The sequence below is a fragment of the Lipotes vexillifer genome, unplaced genomic scaffold, assembly GCF_000442215.2.
Source record: "Lipotes vexillifer unplaced genomic scaffold, Lipotes_vexillifer_v1.1 scaffold371, whole genome shotgun sequence".
Taxonomy (NCBI): Eukaryota; Metazoa; Chordata; class Mammalia; order Artiodactyla; family Lipotidae; genus Lipotes; species Lipotes vexillifer.
The window spans coordinates 1,697,497-1,714,652 of NW_006786304.1; the positions used below are offsets into that span (position 1 = coordinate 1,697,497).

General features: G+C 51.5%; 1 protein-coding gene and 1 pseudogene across 3 annotated transcripts; both read left to right on the forward strand.

Moving 5' to 3' along the window:
- The window catches only part of LOC103068813 (ubiquitin-fold modifier 1-like), a 4,484-nt pseudogene extending 3,807 nt beyond the window's left edge, over positions 1–677 (forward strand).
- Positions 678–7,988: 7,311 nt separating this feature from the next.
- Positions 7,989–17,115, forward strand: CKM (creatine kinase, M-type). Of its 3 annotated transcripts, XM_007458535.1 has the most exons (8): positions 7,989–8,036; positions 10,082–10,292; positions 11,195–11,349; positions 11,871–12,003; positions 14,224–14,395; positions 15,351–15,474; positions 15,869–16,058; positions 16,581–17,115. In XM_007458535.1, the coding sequence occupies exons 2-8, from the start codon at positions 10,100–10,102 to the stop codon at positions 16,757–16,759; spliced, it is 1,146 nt and encodes a 381-aa protein (XP_007458597.1). In that variant the 5' UTR covers positions 7,989–8,036; positions 10,082–10,099; the 3' UTR covers positions 16,760–17,115. The 3 variants fall into 3 exon arrangements, with proteins under 3 accessions (XP_007458597.1, XP_007458598.1, XP_007458599.1); XM_007458536.1 differs by lacking the exon at positions 7,989–8,036 and having other exon boundaries at positions 10,160–10,292; positions 11,195–11,356; positions 11,878–12,003; positions 16,581–16,759; XM_007458537.1 differs by lacking the exon at positions 7,989–8,036 and having other exon boundaries at positions 10,160–10,292; positions 11,195–11,353; positions 11,878–12,003; positions 16,581–16,759.
- Positions 17,116–17,156: the final 41 nt, after the last annotated feature.

Genomic DNA, 17,156 nt, shown 5'->3' on the forward strand with positions numbered 1-17,156 from the left:
GGCCCTGTGTCAGGTCTTGTCTTGTAGATTAATTCTGTTCACCTTCACACCAACCTGCTATGATTGTCCTCATTCCACAGGTGAAGAAGATGAGGCACAGAGAGGTTAAGTGACTTGTCCAAGATCACACAGCCAAGGAATAGCAGAGCCCCTGAATCCATACAGCCACCCTCTGAGGTAGGCACTCTTACTTGCCATATCTAAAGAGGAGACTGGGCCAGGCTGCACTTCAGAGGACGTGGGGCTAGCCGGTGGAATCGGTGGGGTCTCTGGACTGGCTCTGCCACGTCAAAGGTTTTCTTTAAGATCACTCTGACGTCAGACTCTCAGCTAGCTGCCCCACAAAGTACTCTGTGTTACTAAAAGTACACCTTTCACAGCAGTCTTAAGGTTCGCAACAGAAGAATTTAAAGTTCCTGCAACATCCAATAACTGCAATTATTACCCATAATGGAATAGGCATAAATCCTGCACAGACTGCTGGAAATGTTTTTCCAAAGCATGGTTCAGAACTGCAAATTAGGGACTTCCATGGCAGGCCAGTGGTTATGACTCTGCGCTTCCATTGCAGGGGGCACGGGTTCGATCTCTGGTCGGGGAAATAATATCTTGCAAGCTGTGTGGCCAAAAAAAAAGAACTGCAAATTGTTCCTAGAGATCATGTTGGAAGTTATTAATATCCGCTACTTGGAACATAAGATGACCTTTCAGAATGAATATTGGTATTGTTGTTGTAAAATTGAAATCAGGCATTTAAAATCCTATGAAAACGCCAATAGTTGAGGAAATAATGAAGGTGACTCTGTCCCTTCCTGTTATTCACACGCTTCAAGTGAAGAGGCAAGGCTTCCGCGTTGAGGGCATCGCTACCGCAGAGGGTCGCAGTCTTTCACTACTACCTTACAACACACACAGGTAGTTCCCGTGGGGTAAATGGATTTACCCAACTGTGTTTGAAAACTGGAGGATGCTTCAGAGGTAGAGAACAAACGTATGGACACCAAGGGGGGAAAGTGGCAGGGGTAGGTGGGGGTGGGATGAATTGGGAGACTGGGATTGACATCTGTACACTAATATGTACAAAATGGATAACTAATAAGAACCTGCTGTATAAAAAAATAAATAAAATACAATTCAAAAAACAAACAACTGGAGGATGCTTCTGATCATTCTTTCTGAGAACATTTGGGAAATTAAAATGTACTGAGCCTTCCTATTTGTCTTTGAGTTAAAAATGTAAGAGGATTATGGATTGTACATGGCAGTTGGCTTGATAGCATCTGACTTGCAGATGTAAAAACAGTTGAATTCTAATGTATCATTTATGATAGAGAATATAAATGTATTGATGAGTTCTTTTTATCATTTAGGTTGTTTTTGAATTTCAAATTCATGTATCCATATAAAATTTAACACCAGAGCCCAAAATTGGCTTTTTAGATCCAGCCGTTATGTGTAAAATTGATATCCTACACCAAAGTGTTTTAACTATGATCTTGCAGAATCCAACACTTGTAATGGTGAGAATTGAAAATAAAGTAGACGCCTCTTTGGCTGAAAAATAAAGAAAGAAAGGGCTTCCCTGGTGGCGCAGTCGTTGAGAGTCCGCCTGCCGATGCAGGGCACGCGGGTTCGTGCCCCGCTCCGGGAAGATCCCACATGCCGCGGAGCGGCTGGGCCCGTGAGCCATGGCCGCTGAGCCTGCGCGTCCGGAGCCTGTGCTCCGCGACGGGAGAGGCCACAACAGCGAGAGGCCCGCGTATCGCAAAAAAAAAAAATAAGAAGAAAGAAAAAAAGAAAGAAAGACAGAGGAGGAAACTGAAGCTCAGAGAGGAGAAATCCCTCACCCAAGACCACAGTCAACAAGGCAGTCAGCATTTGAACTTGATTCTAGCTGGGGGAAGGCAGCTCTAGTTCAATCAAAGCATAACCAATTCCCTGGTCGCCTTCTCTGTTGGACTCAGTTTTTTTTTAGCATTTCTACCTTTTTCCTCCACTTGCAAGAACGCTGTGGAAATTATTCCTAATGGTCCATGAAAAGATCAAGCACCAACCAAACTCAGATGTCTTCAGTTGCCATGTTCTAATTTATTGGCAATAGGGTGAGTAATGCTTTCCTGAATATTTCCTGGTTGGGCTGCTTTACCAGATGAAAAATGGCCAAGGCAGTTATTAAATAAAAATGCAGCAACCAAATGTGAACAGCTCAAACTGTTTCATTTTGAAGTAGCCATTAAGAAACACTGGGTGGGGACCTCCCTGGTGGTGCAGTGGTTAAGAATCTGCCTGCCAGTGCAGGGAGCACGGGTTCGAGCCCTGGTCGGGGAAGATCCCACATGCCCCGCAGCAACTAAGCCCGCGTGCCTAGAGCCTGTGCTCCACAACAAGAGAATCCACTGCACTGAGAAGGCCCGCAGGCAGCAATGAAGACCCAACACAGGCAAAAATAAATAAATAAATAAATAAAATTTATTAAAAAAAAAAAAGATAAAGCACAGCTAATTAAAAAAATAAAAAGAGCTTATGTCAGAAAAAAAAGAAAGGAAAAAAAGAAACACTGGGTGGGATGGATTGGGAGTTTGGGATTAGCAGATGCAAACTATTATATATAGGATGGATAAACAACAAGGTCTTACTGTATAGCACAGGGATATATTCAATATCCTATGATAAAACCATAATGGAAAAGAATATGAAAAAGAATGTATACATAGATATATATGTATAACTGAAGAATATGAAAAAGAATGTATACATAGATATATATGTATAACTGAATCACTGTGCTGTATAGCGGAAATTAACACGACATTGTAAATCAACTAGACTTCAATAAAATAAATTAGAAAACAAAACAAAAGAGACACTGGGTAGAAATTTGTCATACCTTTCAGCTTATAAATGTGTTTTCAACATCCATCCATATACAACTAACTCCTGGTTTCATTTTCTATCAAACGATTCTTTGAACTTGTCTTCCTTCTAAAATCAAAATCATCCCAAATAAACTCATATTAACTAGTGACCAAAAAAAAAAGAAGGCGGCACTCAACAAAATCCCCATCTAATCACTTAAGGCCTCAGTTTGCCATGTCAGGGAAATGGGTAGATGTGATGGGGGCTTTTCTATTTTCATCTCTTGGCCATAGTTTTTAAAAAGCCTCCCCCCTTTTTAATTTTTATTTATTTTTACTCTCTTAACTTTCATATAACATACAGCAGTGTGAATTATATTTACTCCATTTTTTAATTTAAGAAGTAAAGTGCTGTCAGAAAGGATGTTCACAGAGAACAAAAGACCACAGAGTGAAAAGTAGGTCTTTGTCACTCCGTGATCCCCACTCTTCCCAGAAGCCAACAATGATTACCAGTTTCTAATATCCTTCCTGAGATATTCCAGGGATATGAATTGTATGTAGGTGTCTGAGAATGAGTGACCATTTAAGAAAAACACAAATGAGAAAAACCTTACCCATGGAGGTAGACTGAACAATGGCCTTGACTTTGAGTGTGGTCACGTGACTTACTTTAGTCAATAGCAGAGTGGCACAAGTGCCAGTCATGCCAGTTCTGAGCTTCGACCTAAGGGGCCTTGAACGTTGCCTTTTGCGCCCAGGCACAGGCATGAGAAAAGCTTCCCCTGCATGGCTGCTCCCCCTTTGGCCCACACACCACAACGTCTCTGTAGTGTTAAAAGATAAACTGAGGTATATTAAAATTGTATTGAGTTTGAGCAAAAATCGATTCGAGGGGCTTCCCTGGTGGTGCAGTGGTTGGGAGTCCGCCTGCTGATGCAGGGGACACGGGTTCGTGCCCCGGTCCGGGAGGATCCCACATGCCGCGGAGTGGCTGGGCCCGTGAGTCATGGCCGCTGAGCCTGCGCGTCCGGGGCCTGTGCTCCGCGGCGGGAGAGGCCACGGCAGTGAGAGGCCCGCGTACCACCAAAAAAAAAAAAATCGATTCGAATCAGGCAGCATCCAATCTAGCAGATAGAAAGGAGCTTCGAGGAACTAAACAAAATGAAAGACTTTTATAGGTGGAAGGGAGCAGAAACAAGAAAGTTGTACCCGGAAAAAAAAGCAGGCTGGTTATTGCAAGGTCACTTTCCTTTAGGGACAGCAGGGTTCTATCAGGCAGATTACCTAGCTAGTGCTGATCTGAGTGGGTGGTTTAAGATTCCATCTCCCGGAGAGCTGAAACTGTCATTAAGTCTTGATTTGGTGACATGGGGCTTAGCATTTTGAGCCCGTTGTCTTGTTTTTAACATAAGAGTATGGAGCAAAGCTTCCCAGTTGTGCCCAGCCCGAATCAGCCAACTGTCACTCAACCCCACATCCATTTCAAAGTTCCTGCATTTTGGGGTGGTGTGTCTCACAGCATTTTTGTGGCAACAGGTATATATATATATATCTTTTTCTCCCCTGCCCCCCACTTAGCAATATATCTTGGTGCTACGATCTAAATGTTTGTGTTTTCCCAAAATTCATATGTTGAAATCCTAACCTTCCAAGGTGATAGCATTAATAGCTGGGGCCTTTGGTATTAGTAGGAGGAGAAGCCCTCATGAATGGGACTGGTGCTCTTATAAGAGAGATCCCACAAAGCTCTCTTGTACCTTCTGCCACCTGAAGATACCAGAAGTCTGCGGTCCCTTGCCCTTTTCCAGCCTCAGCATCCATCTGCTGTAAAATGAGGCTTTAGAATGAACAGGTGGAATCAGGAAGGGAATGACTACCCGGTCCAGTCTGGTTCTGCTACTTCCCAGCTGTGTGATTTTGGGAGAGTGACTCAACTTCTCTGGGCTTCACTTTCTTGACTTGTAAAATTTGCATATCTACCTTATAGGACTGTTGGAGAATTAAATTGGTTAATACACATACAGTGATTGAATCCTGAAACCAGACTGCTAGGGTGGTGAAGGGGGCAAGGAGATGTGGGTACAAGGAGATGTGTCAGGGCCTAAAGACCCAGAAAGAGACTCTGGGCTGACAATATTGTCTGACCTTGCTGAGAGGCCTGAAAATTATCTTTACCAAAGCCTGAACCCACTCTCAGCAGCCCTGTGCCAGTTTGATTCCCAGCTCTGCCCCTTCCCAGCTGTGTGACCTTGAGCAAGTCACTTAACCTCTCTGAGCCTTATTGTTGGGAATGTTAAATGAGCTAATATATGTAAAGCAGTTAGCCTAGCACTTGACATATAGGAGTGCTCCATGAGCGTTAACTGTTAGGGTGGAGACTGTGGAGTGGCCACTCAATATCCATGCTAACTTCCTTCTAGCATGTCCGGTTTTTCAGAGGAAGCATGATTCTTGGGGCAAGAGGTGTTCCTGGAGGCCCAGCCTGGAGCCTGCTCCTTCAGCCCTTCCAACAATTTTGTGAGCACCTAATATCTGGTAGGAAAGCCCTTTCTGCTTAAGCTGGGTGAAGGGGTTTCCAAATGACTGATAAAGCTACTATTATTTACTTAGTCAACAAATACTCATTTATCCTGAGGGCACTGGGGAGCCATGGCAGGTTCTGAGCAGGAGAGGTCAGCAAGTAGGGAGTAGGTGGGACAGGGCAACACTGGGGCAGGAGCCCAGCGAGGAGGCTAGGGCAGGAGTGAATGTGGAGGTCTTGAGCTAGGGTAGGAGGGATGGACAGGCCTTGGAGACTGAGGGCTCAGGGGCTGGGAGTGGGAGGAAGATATATGATGGGGATTATATGCTCCCCAAGGCCAGCTGTTCCTGTGAGACTCAAAGAAGATAAAGGAGGTAGAGCTTATGATACAAGGTCTGCTGGAGTGTTTGATTGGCTCAGCCCTGGTCACATGACTGGACCATTGCTGCAAAGGATTATGGGAAACCGAGTTTCTGACATTTTTGGCTTCTCCAAAGGAGGTGGTCAGAGGGTGGGGGTCTCCCCAGACACAGAAAGGGCTTCGGATGCTGTGTGGCCAAAAGGAATGTCAAATGTCCACACAAGGGGTTATTAGGGGTCCAGGGGGCTGAGATGTGTGTGATGTGGCTGGATCCTGCCTCTCCCTTGCTCATAGCCCTCAGGGGCTCCTATCCCACTCACAGTGGGATGGAAATTCCTCCACGGCCCCTAGGACCCTACAGGTCTGCTCCTGGCTTCTCTCCAACCTCATCTTCTCCCTCCCACTCTCCCCTCTGCCCCATCTGTTCCAGCCCTCCAGCCATCTCCCTGTCTCTCAGATATGCCAAGCCACTCCCACCTCAGGGCCTTTGCACCTGCTGTCCCTCTTCCAGATCTCCACATGGCTGGCTCCCTCCAGTCTCCGCTCGGATGTCACCTCCCCAGAGAGGTCTGACCTGATCTCTGCTGTGCCATCACTCTCATCCCTTACCCTCTGTCACTTTCCTTCAAAGCCCCATTGTCCCTGACATTAGAACATATATTGACTTGTTTACTCTCCCTGAAATGTCACCTCTGCGAGGGCAGGGGTTTTGCCTATTTTCTGCTGTGTTCCCATTAAGTGCTTAACAAATAATTGTTGAAATGATAAATGCATAATAATTCTAGACCAGTTCCTTTTAGTTCTCTGGGCCTCAGTTTCCCTAACTGTGAAGGAGAACTTTGTCACTCTGACCTTCCTGGGAAGGGGAAGTTGGTGGAGAGATCAGGGGCTGGGCCCCAAGGAAAAGTTTTCTAGGCAGCTCCCCATCCCAATAGTAACGTAGGGATAGGTAGAGAGGGTCCCCTTTCCCTAGATCAGTGCCCCTATGCCTGGGAAGAAGTGGGGAAGACCGGGGAGGAGGGAGGAACCTCAGAGGGAAAGGAACTTTCTCTTCTTTGTTTCAATGCGGGCGCTCCCTGAACCTCCTCCTCCCGGGACTTGACCCCGCTTGCCCAAGTCTTGGCAAGGCGGAGGAAGCGGTTTCCTCTGCGCCGTCCCATTTCCGCAGAATCTCATCCTCGGCCCTTGAGGTCCCCCGTCACGGTTGAGGTGCTGAGAGCCGGGATCCGAGGGAGTCCTGTGCTCTGACCTGAGCCGCCACCCAGCCCCCTTCCCCTGCGGGTGGGGCTGGCCTCCCGGACGCGCGGCTGCCCTTGTAAGGAGGCGAGGCCTGGGGACACCCGAGATGCCTGGTTATAATTAGCCCGGACACGTGGCGGCCCCACCTCCTCACACCTGCCCCTGCGCCCCCCCATCCCCAGCACCTCGGGTCCCCCAGAGAACACAGCGAGCTAGCTCTAAAAATAACCTCCCTTCCCGGCAGGCCACGTCCCTCCCTGTCCCCTCCACAGCGGAAATCTCCCAGTGTCACCAGGCGGGCGGCCTGGCGTGGGAAAGGTGACCACCGCCTCCAACCTGGCTTTGAGTTAGAACCGCCCCAACTCAGCCCAGCCTCAGTTTCCCTCCCACCCGCTCCCAAGGAGGAAAGTACATCCAAGCACAGGTTTCAGGTCACCCCTGTTCCCACCTCGGCTTTGGTCAGATGCTCCCTGTAGCTGGGTGACAGCAGGCAAATCACACAGCCTCTCTGGATCTCTGCTTCCTCTGCTGGAAAACCAGATACCTGACCTTCAGGGGCCATTGCAAGGTTTCCCCAGGGCTAGGGCTCAGGACCTGCTGTTTGCTGGGGTCAAGGCCGCTGGGGGCTGAGGAGAGGCTGGTGGCCTAGTGGAGGGCCAGGGGAGGGTGGCTTCTACGTTCCTGGGACATTCCCTGACACTATCCCGTGGCCCCGGCGGGGGGCCAGCTGTCCCCGCCAGCCCGACTCAGCACTTGGTCGGGGGACCAGCTTGGTGGTGACGGGGGTGGGGGGTGGGGTCTGGGCCCAGACCCTGGGGCGGCCCATACAAGGCCATGGGGATGGGCGCGAGGCATGCCTGGGTTCCGGGTGGGCACGATGCCTGGGCGGTGAGGTGAGAGGCTCAGCTGCCTTCCAGCCCTCTCCCGGGGGGCAGCCCCTCCCAGCCAATAGCACAGCCCAGGCTCCCCCCTATATAAGGCCAGGGCTGTGGGCCTTTCCTTCGGGTCAGTGTCGCCTCCAGGACACAGACAGCCCCTGCCAGCACATCCCAGCCAGGTACTGCCTGGGGTGAGATTTGGGGTGGGGTCCAGAGTGGGGTCCTCCTCTGGAATCAGAGGCCAAGCTGGCTCTGGAAGGAGTCTTACGTGTCCTCCCCCCGTGTCCTCCTGCACACAGGTGGGTCAGTGTGTGGCAAGGTGGACCTTGTGTCAGAGAGTCCCCTCCACCTGTGAGCCCCTGACTCCCGGCTGTGACTTGTGATCTCTGCGGCACAGGGTCCTGGGGAGGGTTCCCAGAATGGGAAGGAGTCTTGACAGCTGCCAGCTGTCACCCCCTGCAAGTGGCTTGGGCCTGGCCTTGTTCATGATGGTTTTTCACCAGAACTGGGTGCCATAAACTGTGGGAGGTGTCTGTGTGTCACCTGTCAGGGTCTCTGCGAGGGCAGGGACTGTGGGGTCTTTGCATTGGTGACCTTGTGTGTCCCTATGGCGTTCCACACGGTGTGACCTTGTGTCTAACTTTCCGTGGCTCCTGCATGAGTACCTGTATCCTGGGTGTGTCCCTGAGCTTGGAGGTGTGCGAGTGTGGGTCCGTGTACGGTGTGATCTGGGGGGTCCATGGTGACGTGTGTGTGTGGGGCTCTGGGGCTATGACTGCTGGTGTCTCTTGGGCTCACCAACCTTGCTTCTGTGCCTTCTGGCCTGTCTGTAGCAGGGATGGGGGTGGGGACATGCTCTGAAGGGGGTTTTCTGGGTGGAAAGCCCTTGAGCCCCACGGCCTGAATGCATATCCTCCTGGCCACCCTGGCCCACCTGTCTCTGGCCTGCTGACTTGGTGCAAGCCGAGCCCCTGGAATGTGGGGGGTGGCGGCGGGGAAGGAGGAGTTTGCCAGACTCTAAAAATAAATCCCCAACCCTGGACATCAACTCCAAAGGCTTTCGTGGGTTTCCATCCCCCTTGGCCTGATGCCTTGGCCTTCCTCTCACCCTGGTCCCCACCTCCTTCCCACCATCCTACCCGCTTCCCATTCCTGGAGCTGGGAATGAGTATCCCATCCCTACCACCACCACCAAGGGGTCCCTCCTCCTTCTCGGTCTTGTGGATAAAAGTAATAATAACAATAATAGCAGCCACCCCTCTAGGTATCAGGCCCCAACTCCACGCTGGGGCCTGTGCTCAACGAGCCACATGCTTGAGCTCAAAGAATCCTCCCGGCAACCCCCTGGGGAGCATTCAGTTCAAAGAGGACAGAGGCTCAGAGAGGCTGAGTAACAGCCCGGAAATGGCATAGATGGGATTTGAACCCAGTTCTGTCAAACTCAGAGGCTGAGCTGTTCTTCTACTGTGCCCTGCAGGAGAGGTGTCAGCAAACAGAGGTGGGGGCAGGCACCCAGCCATCACTCCCACCCTGCCCCTCATCCCTCGACTGAGCACCCAAGAACTTTTATGGAGAGAATGTCCCTTTTCTGCTCACACACTCATTGCCAGCAACACCCTCCATCTTCTCACCAGCTCCTCACAGTTTAAAATAACAATAACAACAATAATAATAGCTGAGCAAAAAAATGATTATTGTGTCCCAGGCACTATTCCAAGTGCTTTACATAATTAACTCACTTCATCCTTCCAACACCTCCATGAGGTGAATGCTATTATACCCGCATTTCACAGGTGAGTACTTTCAGGCACAGAGAGGTTAAGCAACTCACCCAAGGTCACAGAGCTTGTTGTAAGTGGCAGAGCTGGCATTCAAAGCCAGGCTGTCTGATTCTAGAACCTACACTCTTACCCATGCCATGATTACTACTCTGGCTTGAGGGGTTCCCCCCTCCATTTTCCAGCTGGAGAAACTGAGTCTCTAGCAAGGTTACTAGTCTAAGGTCACCTGCCAGGATGCGGTGGAGCTAAGATCCTAACACAAAACTCTTGATACATCCTGTCGAGATGCAGGGGCTCAGAGAGGGGATCCCTCTGGCTCCAAGTCACACAGCACAGGAGTCAGGACTGACCCTCAGGCCTGCCTGACCCCAGAGCCTGGCTCTGTTCTTTGGCTGGTCTCTACTGGATGTGAGCTAATCTTCCCCTCCGGCCCTGCCCACCAGGTCCGCCACGCCGCCACCATGCCGTTCAGTAACACCCACAACAAGTACAAGCTGAACTTCAAGTCTGAGGAGGAATACCCAGACCTCAGCAAGCACAACAACCACATGGCCAAGGTACTGAACCCTGAGCTCTACAAGAAGCTTCGGGACAAGGAGACACCATCTGGTTTCACTCTGGACGATGTCATCCAGACAGGTGTGGACAACCCAGGTAAGCCTCCCTGGTGGAGCATCACAGGGACCAGAAGGCTGGGGGCGCTCTGGAGGCTGCCTGCCAGGCCTCGATCCCACCTCCCTGGGTCTCAGTTTTCCCATCTGTAAAATGGGGACCATACCCATGGGGCTGTTGTGAGAAACAGATGAGTTGAGATGGGTGAGGTGCTTGGGACAGGGTCCGGCACGTGGTAAACCACTCGCTAAATGTGCAGGAGTATAATGTGAGACTCCCCTGAGGAAGCTTATGCATCTCCCAGGCCTCAGTTTCCTCACCTGCAAAATGGGCACCCACGTTGGGAAAACATAGGCATCAGTACACATGGAGCGGCGCCTGGCACAACGTGAGCACTCAGACTCTGACAGGGGGTATCATAAGCCCTGCGCTTCTTTCTCCAAGGACACCCCTCCAGGGCAAGTGGAACTGGGCAGGAGCCCAGCTTCTAGCCTTAGCCCCCAACTCATGGTGTGATTGAGGGGAGAGGCCCTTTCTCTCCAGGCCTCTGTTTCCCCACTTGGGAAATAAGAAGGTCTCTCAAGTCTCTTATTATCTGTGGGGGCTGATAGTCTAAGGTTCTGAAATCTTTTAGGGGAAGATTCCATGATTTGGGGACTCTGACATGGTAATATTTTTAGTAACTGGCCCCCCAGACTCTTCCTCCTCTGTCCTTCCCGCAGCCTTCCTCCCCCCCGTCCCGCCCCCAGATGCCACCTTGACCTTTCCCAGCCTTCCCTCCCCATTCCTACCAAGCCTCAGCCTTCTCAGTTCTGACCCAGAGGTGTCAAGTGAATTCCCTTGCACGCGCACGCACATACACATACAGTCTACACTGGACCCAGGAGCCCAGGCCTTCCTTGCTGGGGACGAGCGCCTCTGACCTCCCCCCCCAACCCCCCCAGGTCACCCCTTCATCATGACCGTGGGCTGTGTGGCTGGTGACGAGGAGTCCTACATGGTTTTCAAGGACCTCTTTGACCCCATCATCCAGGACCGGCACGGGGGCTACAAACCCACCGACAAGCACAAGACCGACCTCAACCATGAGAACCTCAAGGTTGGTTGCCCCCAGGGGAGGGGAGGGGTGGGAGAGAGAGGGTAGAGGGATGAGAAGGGAGGAGGTGGGGGAGACATCCAGAGAGACAGGGAGACGAACAGAGATGGAGAGAAACACAGAGGGACATGGGAAGAGAGAGGGTCAGAGAGACATGACGTCAGGCAAGGAGATGGGGCTGGGGGAAGTGGGGGTGGGGAGAGGGGGGGAGAGAGAGGGAGGGAGAGAGAGAGAGAGGGAGAGAGAATACATTCTTCCGACTGACTAGGGCTTCACACTGGGAGTGCCCTTCCTCTCCTGGAGAGTCCCAGCCTCACCCTTGCAGGCCTCCACAGGACACTTGTATTTCTATAGGACCTGATAGCACCAATTGTTGTGTAAGGAATAAGCACAGCTGGTGTTGGTGAGGGGGGTAATCTCCGTTTCCACAGAGCTTTGCTTATACCTTCACCAAGTGTGTCGTTATGTTGGTTGTAGGGAAGTGAGGACAGGAGATTCTCTCCTGCTCCCCATCCATTCTCTAGGGTGGAGATGACCTGGACCCCAACTATGTGATCAGCAGCCGTGTCCGCACCGGCCGCAGCATCAAGGGCTTCTCGCTGCCCCCCCACTGCTCCCGCGGTGAGCGCCGGGCCGTGGAGAAACTCGCCGTGGAAGGTGAGAGCTCCCACCTCGCACACTGCCGGGGTCCCCCGGCTGTGGCTCTGCTCCTCCGTGGGCAGGTCTCTGGACTCCCCTGGGCCCCCATTTTCCAAAACACTGAAAGAACTTGGTAAGTCATGAGTACTTGGTGACTGACAGCTGGCATCATTACCCCTGGTGGAAGCCTGGGGGTGCTGTCAAGACTTGACACCCAACTGCACCAGGGTCCTGATCTTCGTCCATCTATTCATCCATCCACTCAACCATTAAGCAAACATTTACGGTGGTTCTGGCTCTGTGTGGGGACCTGGGGCTCCCGTGATGAATAAGATGGACAAGGTCACTGCTCTCACAGAGCTGTCAGCCTGGTGGGGAGATAAGAGGAAACACAGAAACCAACAAAAGAACAAGATAATTCCAAAATGCCATGAAGCCAAGAAACAAAGGTTGTGGCACAGAATGACTGGCGGGAACTACGTTAGAAAGGAGTTGAGACCTGACTGCCAAGAAGAAGCCAACCTTGGGAAGAATTCCAGGCAGGTGGAACAGCAAGTGCAAAGGCCCTGGGATGGGAAGGTGTGTTGGAGGAACAGCAAGGAGACCGGTGTGCCTGGAGCCGAGTGGCTGATGGCGGGAGGGGAGGAGGTGAGGTCAGAGGGGTGTGGGTGGCCAGGTCGTGCAGAGCCTCGTGGGCTGTTGGGAGTCCTACGGCTTGGACCCTGTGGGAGAAGGAAAGCATGGGAGGGTGGTGAGCAGAAAAGGGACAGATTCAGACTAACATGGATCCCCCTGGCTGCTGTGCAGGGAGCAGACTGTGGGCAAAGGTAGGAGAGAGGCTGAGAGGGGGCAACTGCAGCTGTCCGGGATGGGGGTGAGGAGTAGCTATGGAATGGGGAGAAAGAGTGGGTATGTTTGGGAGGCAGAACTCTTAGGGCTGGCAGGCAGTGTTGTTCTGCTAAATGTTTAACAATTGGCTCTCAAAAACAAACAAACAAACAAAAAAATCCAAACAAAGAAAACAACAAGCCCTGATTTGCAGCCAGCAACTACCAATTTCTCTGGTGTAAACCCTCCTACTGTGGCCAAGTTTAAGCCAATCACGTGACATCATACAGAGCTGGGCAACGGGAGGAAACGTGCGGCAGCACGTCGCTATGTAGCATTTCCACCACATACAGCTACAGTGGCTGAGGACAACTTCAAGAACGTAGAAAATAGTAAGTGTAGAAATCATTAGAAAGTGATAGTCCTGAGTATTTATCCCCTATGTTTTAAATATAATTTATTTAACTGTAAGTTTTTATAATTTATTTTTAACAACATAATATAGTATATAGTATATGATATAGAATATATTATGTGGTATATTATACAAATAATGTATAAAATATATAAAAATACGTATACGTATTATATAAATATATTTATTGGGCTTCCCTGGTGGCGCAGTGGTTGAGAGTCCGCCTGCCGATGCAGGGGATACGGGTTCGTGCCCCGGTCTGGGAAGATCCCACATGCCGTGGAGCGGCTGGGCCCGTGAGCCATGGCCGTTGAGCCTGCTCGTCCGGAGCCTGTGCTCCACAATGGGAGAGGCCGCAACAGTGAGAGGCCCACATACGGCAAAAAAAAAAAAAAAAGCTCCTCCAATGCAGGCAGCGACAATCCACCTCTCCCATCCCCAACTGGTGGCGGTCCTGGCTGACACCAATCCTAGGCCCCTTAATCCTTATCTGCATCCTATTCATGCTGCGCACCACAGAAAAAAAAAAAAAAAAAAAAAATATATATATATATATATATTTATTATACACATAATACATATCTATTATGTATCATGAATACATATGAATATATACAAATACTATAAATACTATAATATAATAATGTTTACTGATGGCTCCCGGATTCCTGAGACTTTGACTCCCTGTCCTGCCAGCCAGCAGGAGCAGGCACCAGTACACTACTGCTCGCAGGTGAACTGGATGTGAGGCTCGGTGGCGGGAAGGGGAGAATCCATGTCTTTTATCTTGAGCAATTGGTGTGGGTTTTCCCAGGGCAGACAGGGGAGGAGCACGTTTTGGGGAGGGGTCATGAATTTGGGTTTAGACACAGTGTTTAGGCGTCTTTAGGACCTCCAGGGGGCCAAGGTCCAGGCCCGTTAGGGGTAGCAGTGTGGGCCTGCGCCCCACTTGAGGTGGGGCAGGCTGCTGACCACTCCTTCCTGCGGCCCCTCAGCCCTCAACAGCCTGACGGGAGAGTTCAAGGGGAAATACTATCCTCTGAAGAACATGACAGACAAGGAACAACAGCAGCTCATCGATGACCACTTCCTATTTGACAAGCCCGTGTCCCCGCTGCTGCTGGCTTCAGGCATGGCCCGAGACTGGCCCGATGCCCGTGGCATCTGGTGAGGCGCCCCTGCCCTACGGCCCCCTTCTCCCCTGCCTCCTCCAGCCTTCCCATGACTTTCCACCAAAGTCAAGACCATAAGAGTAATTATCCAGAATGATCTTGCCTTCCACCCCTGCCCACCCTGTGGTCTGCATGTCACATTTTGGGAAACTTGAAACTTAGACTTGAACCAGACTCCCTGGATGCAAATCCCAGCGCTGCCACTTACTAGCTGTGTGACCTTTGGCACACGATTTAACATGTCTCTGCCCCAGTTTCCCCATCTATAAAATGGAGATCATGACAATTCATAGCTTTGGGGGTTCTTGTGAGGATTAATTGAGTTAATTTATGTAAAGTATTGGAAAAAGTGCCTGGTATATAGTAAGTGCTCATATTGGCCATTAGTATGATTTTTATTACCAGCTGTTGTTGCTAGTTAGCTGGGCTTTCCATGAATCTTTGAATCCCTGATTCTGATAGTCAAAGATTTTAAAAGGTTTTGAGGACCTAGGTTTCAAAAGATTTGGAGAGTGTAGGTTGTAAGATTTCAAGATTTTAAATATTTTTAGATTCCACTAATTTCCGATTCTGTGATTCAGTGGTTTCAAACATTTCCAGGTCCTAGAGTTTTACAGTTCTAAGACTCTTTCTGAGATGCCACAATGTGATGGGAAGATTTATCAATTCTGATTCCTGGCTTCCGTTTTTCAAAGATTCTGAGATTCTAAGAGTCTATAATGTTGTCCAAAGAATTAAGACCCTAAAAGTCACTGATCCCAGGATTCGAGATTCCACAGGTCCAGTGAAATTAGAGTCTACAGGTGTTAGCTTCTCAGACTTTGAGGTGCTCCCACCTCTTGCCCTTCAGGCTCGCTGCCCCCTAGCGGTGGGTATGTGTTTGCAAGACGCAGGGGAATGGGGTTCCCGCGCGGAGCTGATTCCTCAGCCTTTTGCTGCGCCCGACCTAGGCACAATGACAACAAGAGCTTCCTGGTGTGGGTGAACGAGGAGGACCACCTCCGAGTCATCTCCATGGAGAAGGGGGGCAACATGAAGCAGGTTTTCCGCCGCTTCTGCTTGGGGTTGCAGAAGGTGGGTGCCTGCCTCTCGCGCGACTCCACGTGACCACCCCAGCTGCCTTCCGAGGCCCCTCCCCTCGGAACCAGGCTCCTTCCTATATCCAAGCCACGCCCCTCAGCACCCACCGCACTCGCTTTCCAAGGCCCCGCCCCTATGTTCAAGTCCCGCCCCTAAGAACCCGCCTTCCCGGCGTCCTCAAGCCCAGCCCCCTCAGAATCCTGCCACCACTTGTGCGGTCGGGCCCCTCCCCTCAGAATCTCGTGCCTCCAGGTCTTCCAGACCCGCCCCCTCAGAATCCTACCCCTACTGACATTTTCACACCCTGTCCCTGCGAACCCTGTCCGGGTTGTCGGTGTATTTGGGGGCGCCCGCCGGCGCTGATCCAGGGTCCTCTCCCCCACCTCAGATTGAGGAGATCTTCAAGAAAGCCGGCCACCCCTTCATGTGGAACGAGCACCTGGGCTACGTGCTCACCTGCCCATCTAACCTGGGCACCGGGCTGCGTGGAGGCGTGCATGTGAAACTAGCGCACCTGAGCAAGCATCCCAAATTCGAGGAAATCCTCACCCGTCTGCGCCTGCAGAAGCGGGGCACAGGTGCGGCCTACATCCCCTCCTGCGGCTTCTGGGGCCGGCCCTTTGCGGCGGCTGAAGGGGAGGTGGGGCATCCCCACGAGTTCTGGGGGTCGGCAAGGGCTGCCCTTCTGTGAGCTTCAGTTCCTTCCTCTGAAAATAGGCATCAGCACGCCTTATCTCAGATGAGTCAATATACCATCACGGTTATATAATTAATATACACTGTGTATGTCCCTGGCCGCCGAGGGACCTCACTTTCCAATCTGTAAAGGGGAGGATGGTCAGGATTCGACCCCAGGCAGCCCGGCTCCAGAGCTCAACTCTGTTAACCCACCGTGCTGGATGGTCGAGGGGTGAGGTACCTAAAGCCGGAGATGTGGGCCCGTGAATAGACAGACGCTTAGGAAACTGCGTGCACTTAACCTTTACACAGTTGGCACTCACTCAGTCCATGCGGCAGTCGCCGTTGGCACGGGGGTTGCGTCCCGGGCCCCGCTCCTGCATCTCCGCTCGCTCCTTAGCCCCGGCCTCCTATTCCCGCAGGTGGCGTGGACACGGCCGCCGTGGGCTCAGTGTTCGACGTGTCCAACGCCGATAGGCTGGGCTCGTCGGAGGTAGAACAGGTACAGCTGGTGGTGGATGGTGTGAAGCTCATGGTGGAGATGGAGAAGAAGCTGGAAAAGGGCCAGTCCATCGACGACATGATCCCCGCCCAGAAGTAGGCGCACCGCCCGCCCGCCGCCGACTGCTGGAGCCCCAGCCAAAGGGAGGACCCGGCCCACCGGAGGCCCGCCCTTCATCCTTTGCCCCTCCCCTTTCTCCCGGAGTCCCGCCTATAAAGGTTTAGTCTACCGGGGCCTCTATCCACCCTCCTTCGAGTTCCAGTTCCAACCAGAGTTCCAACCAATGGGCTCCATCCTCTGGGTTCTGGCCAATGAATAAACTCCCTTATGCTCTCCTCTCTTTTTCCCTGAGCTCCGCCCACCATCAGGGGCTCTGGCTAATGGAGAGCGCCCGGGCTCACCTGCGGCTCATGCTTTTTCTCCGCTCAAAGCAACAAATAAAAGCAATGGTGGCCTTAGCGTTGTGTGCGATAGTTATGGGGGGGGGGGGGGGGGG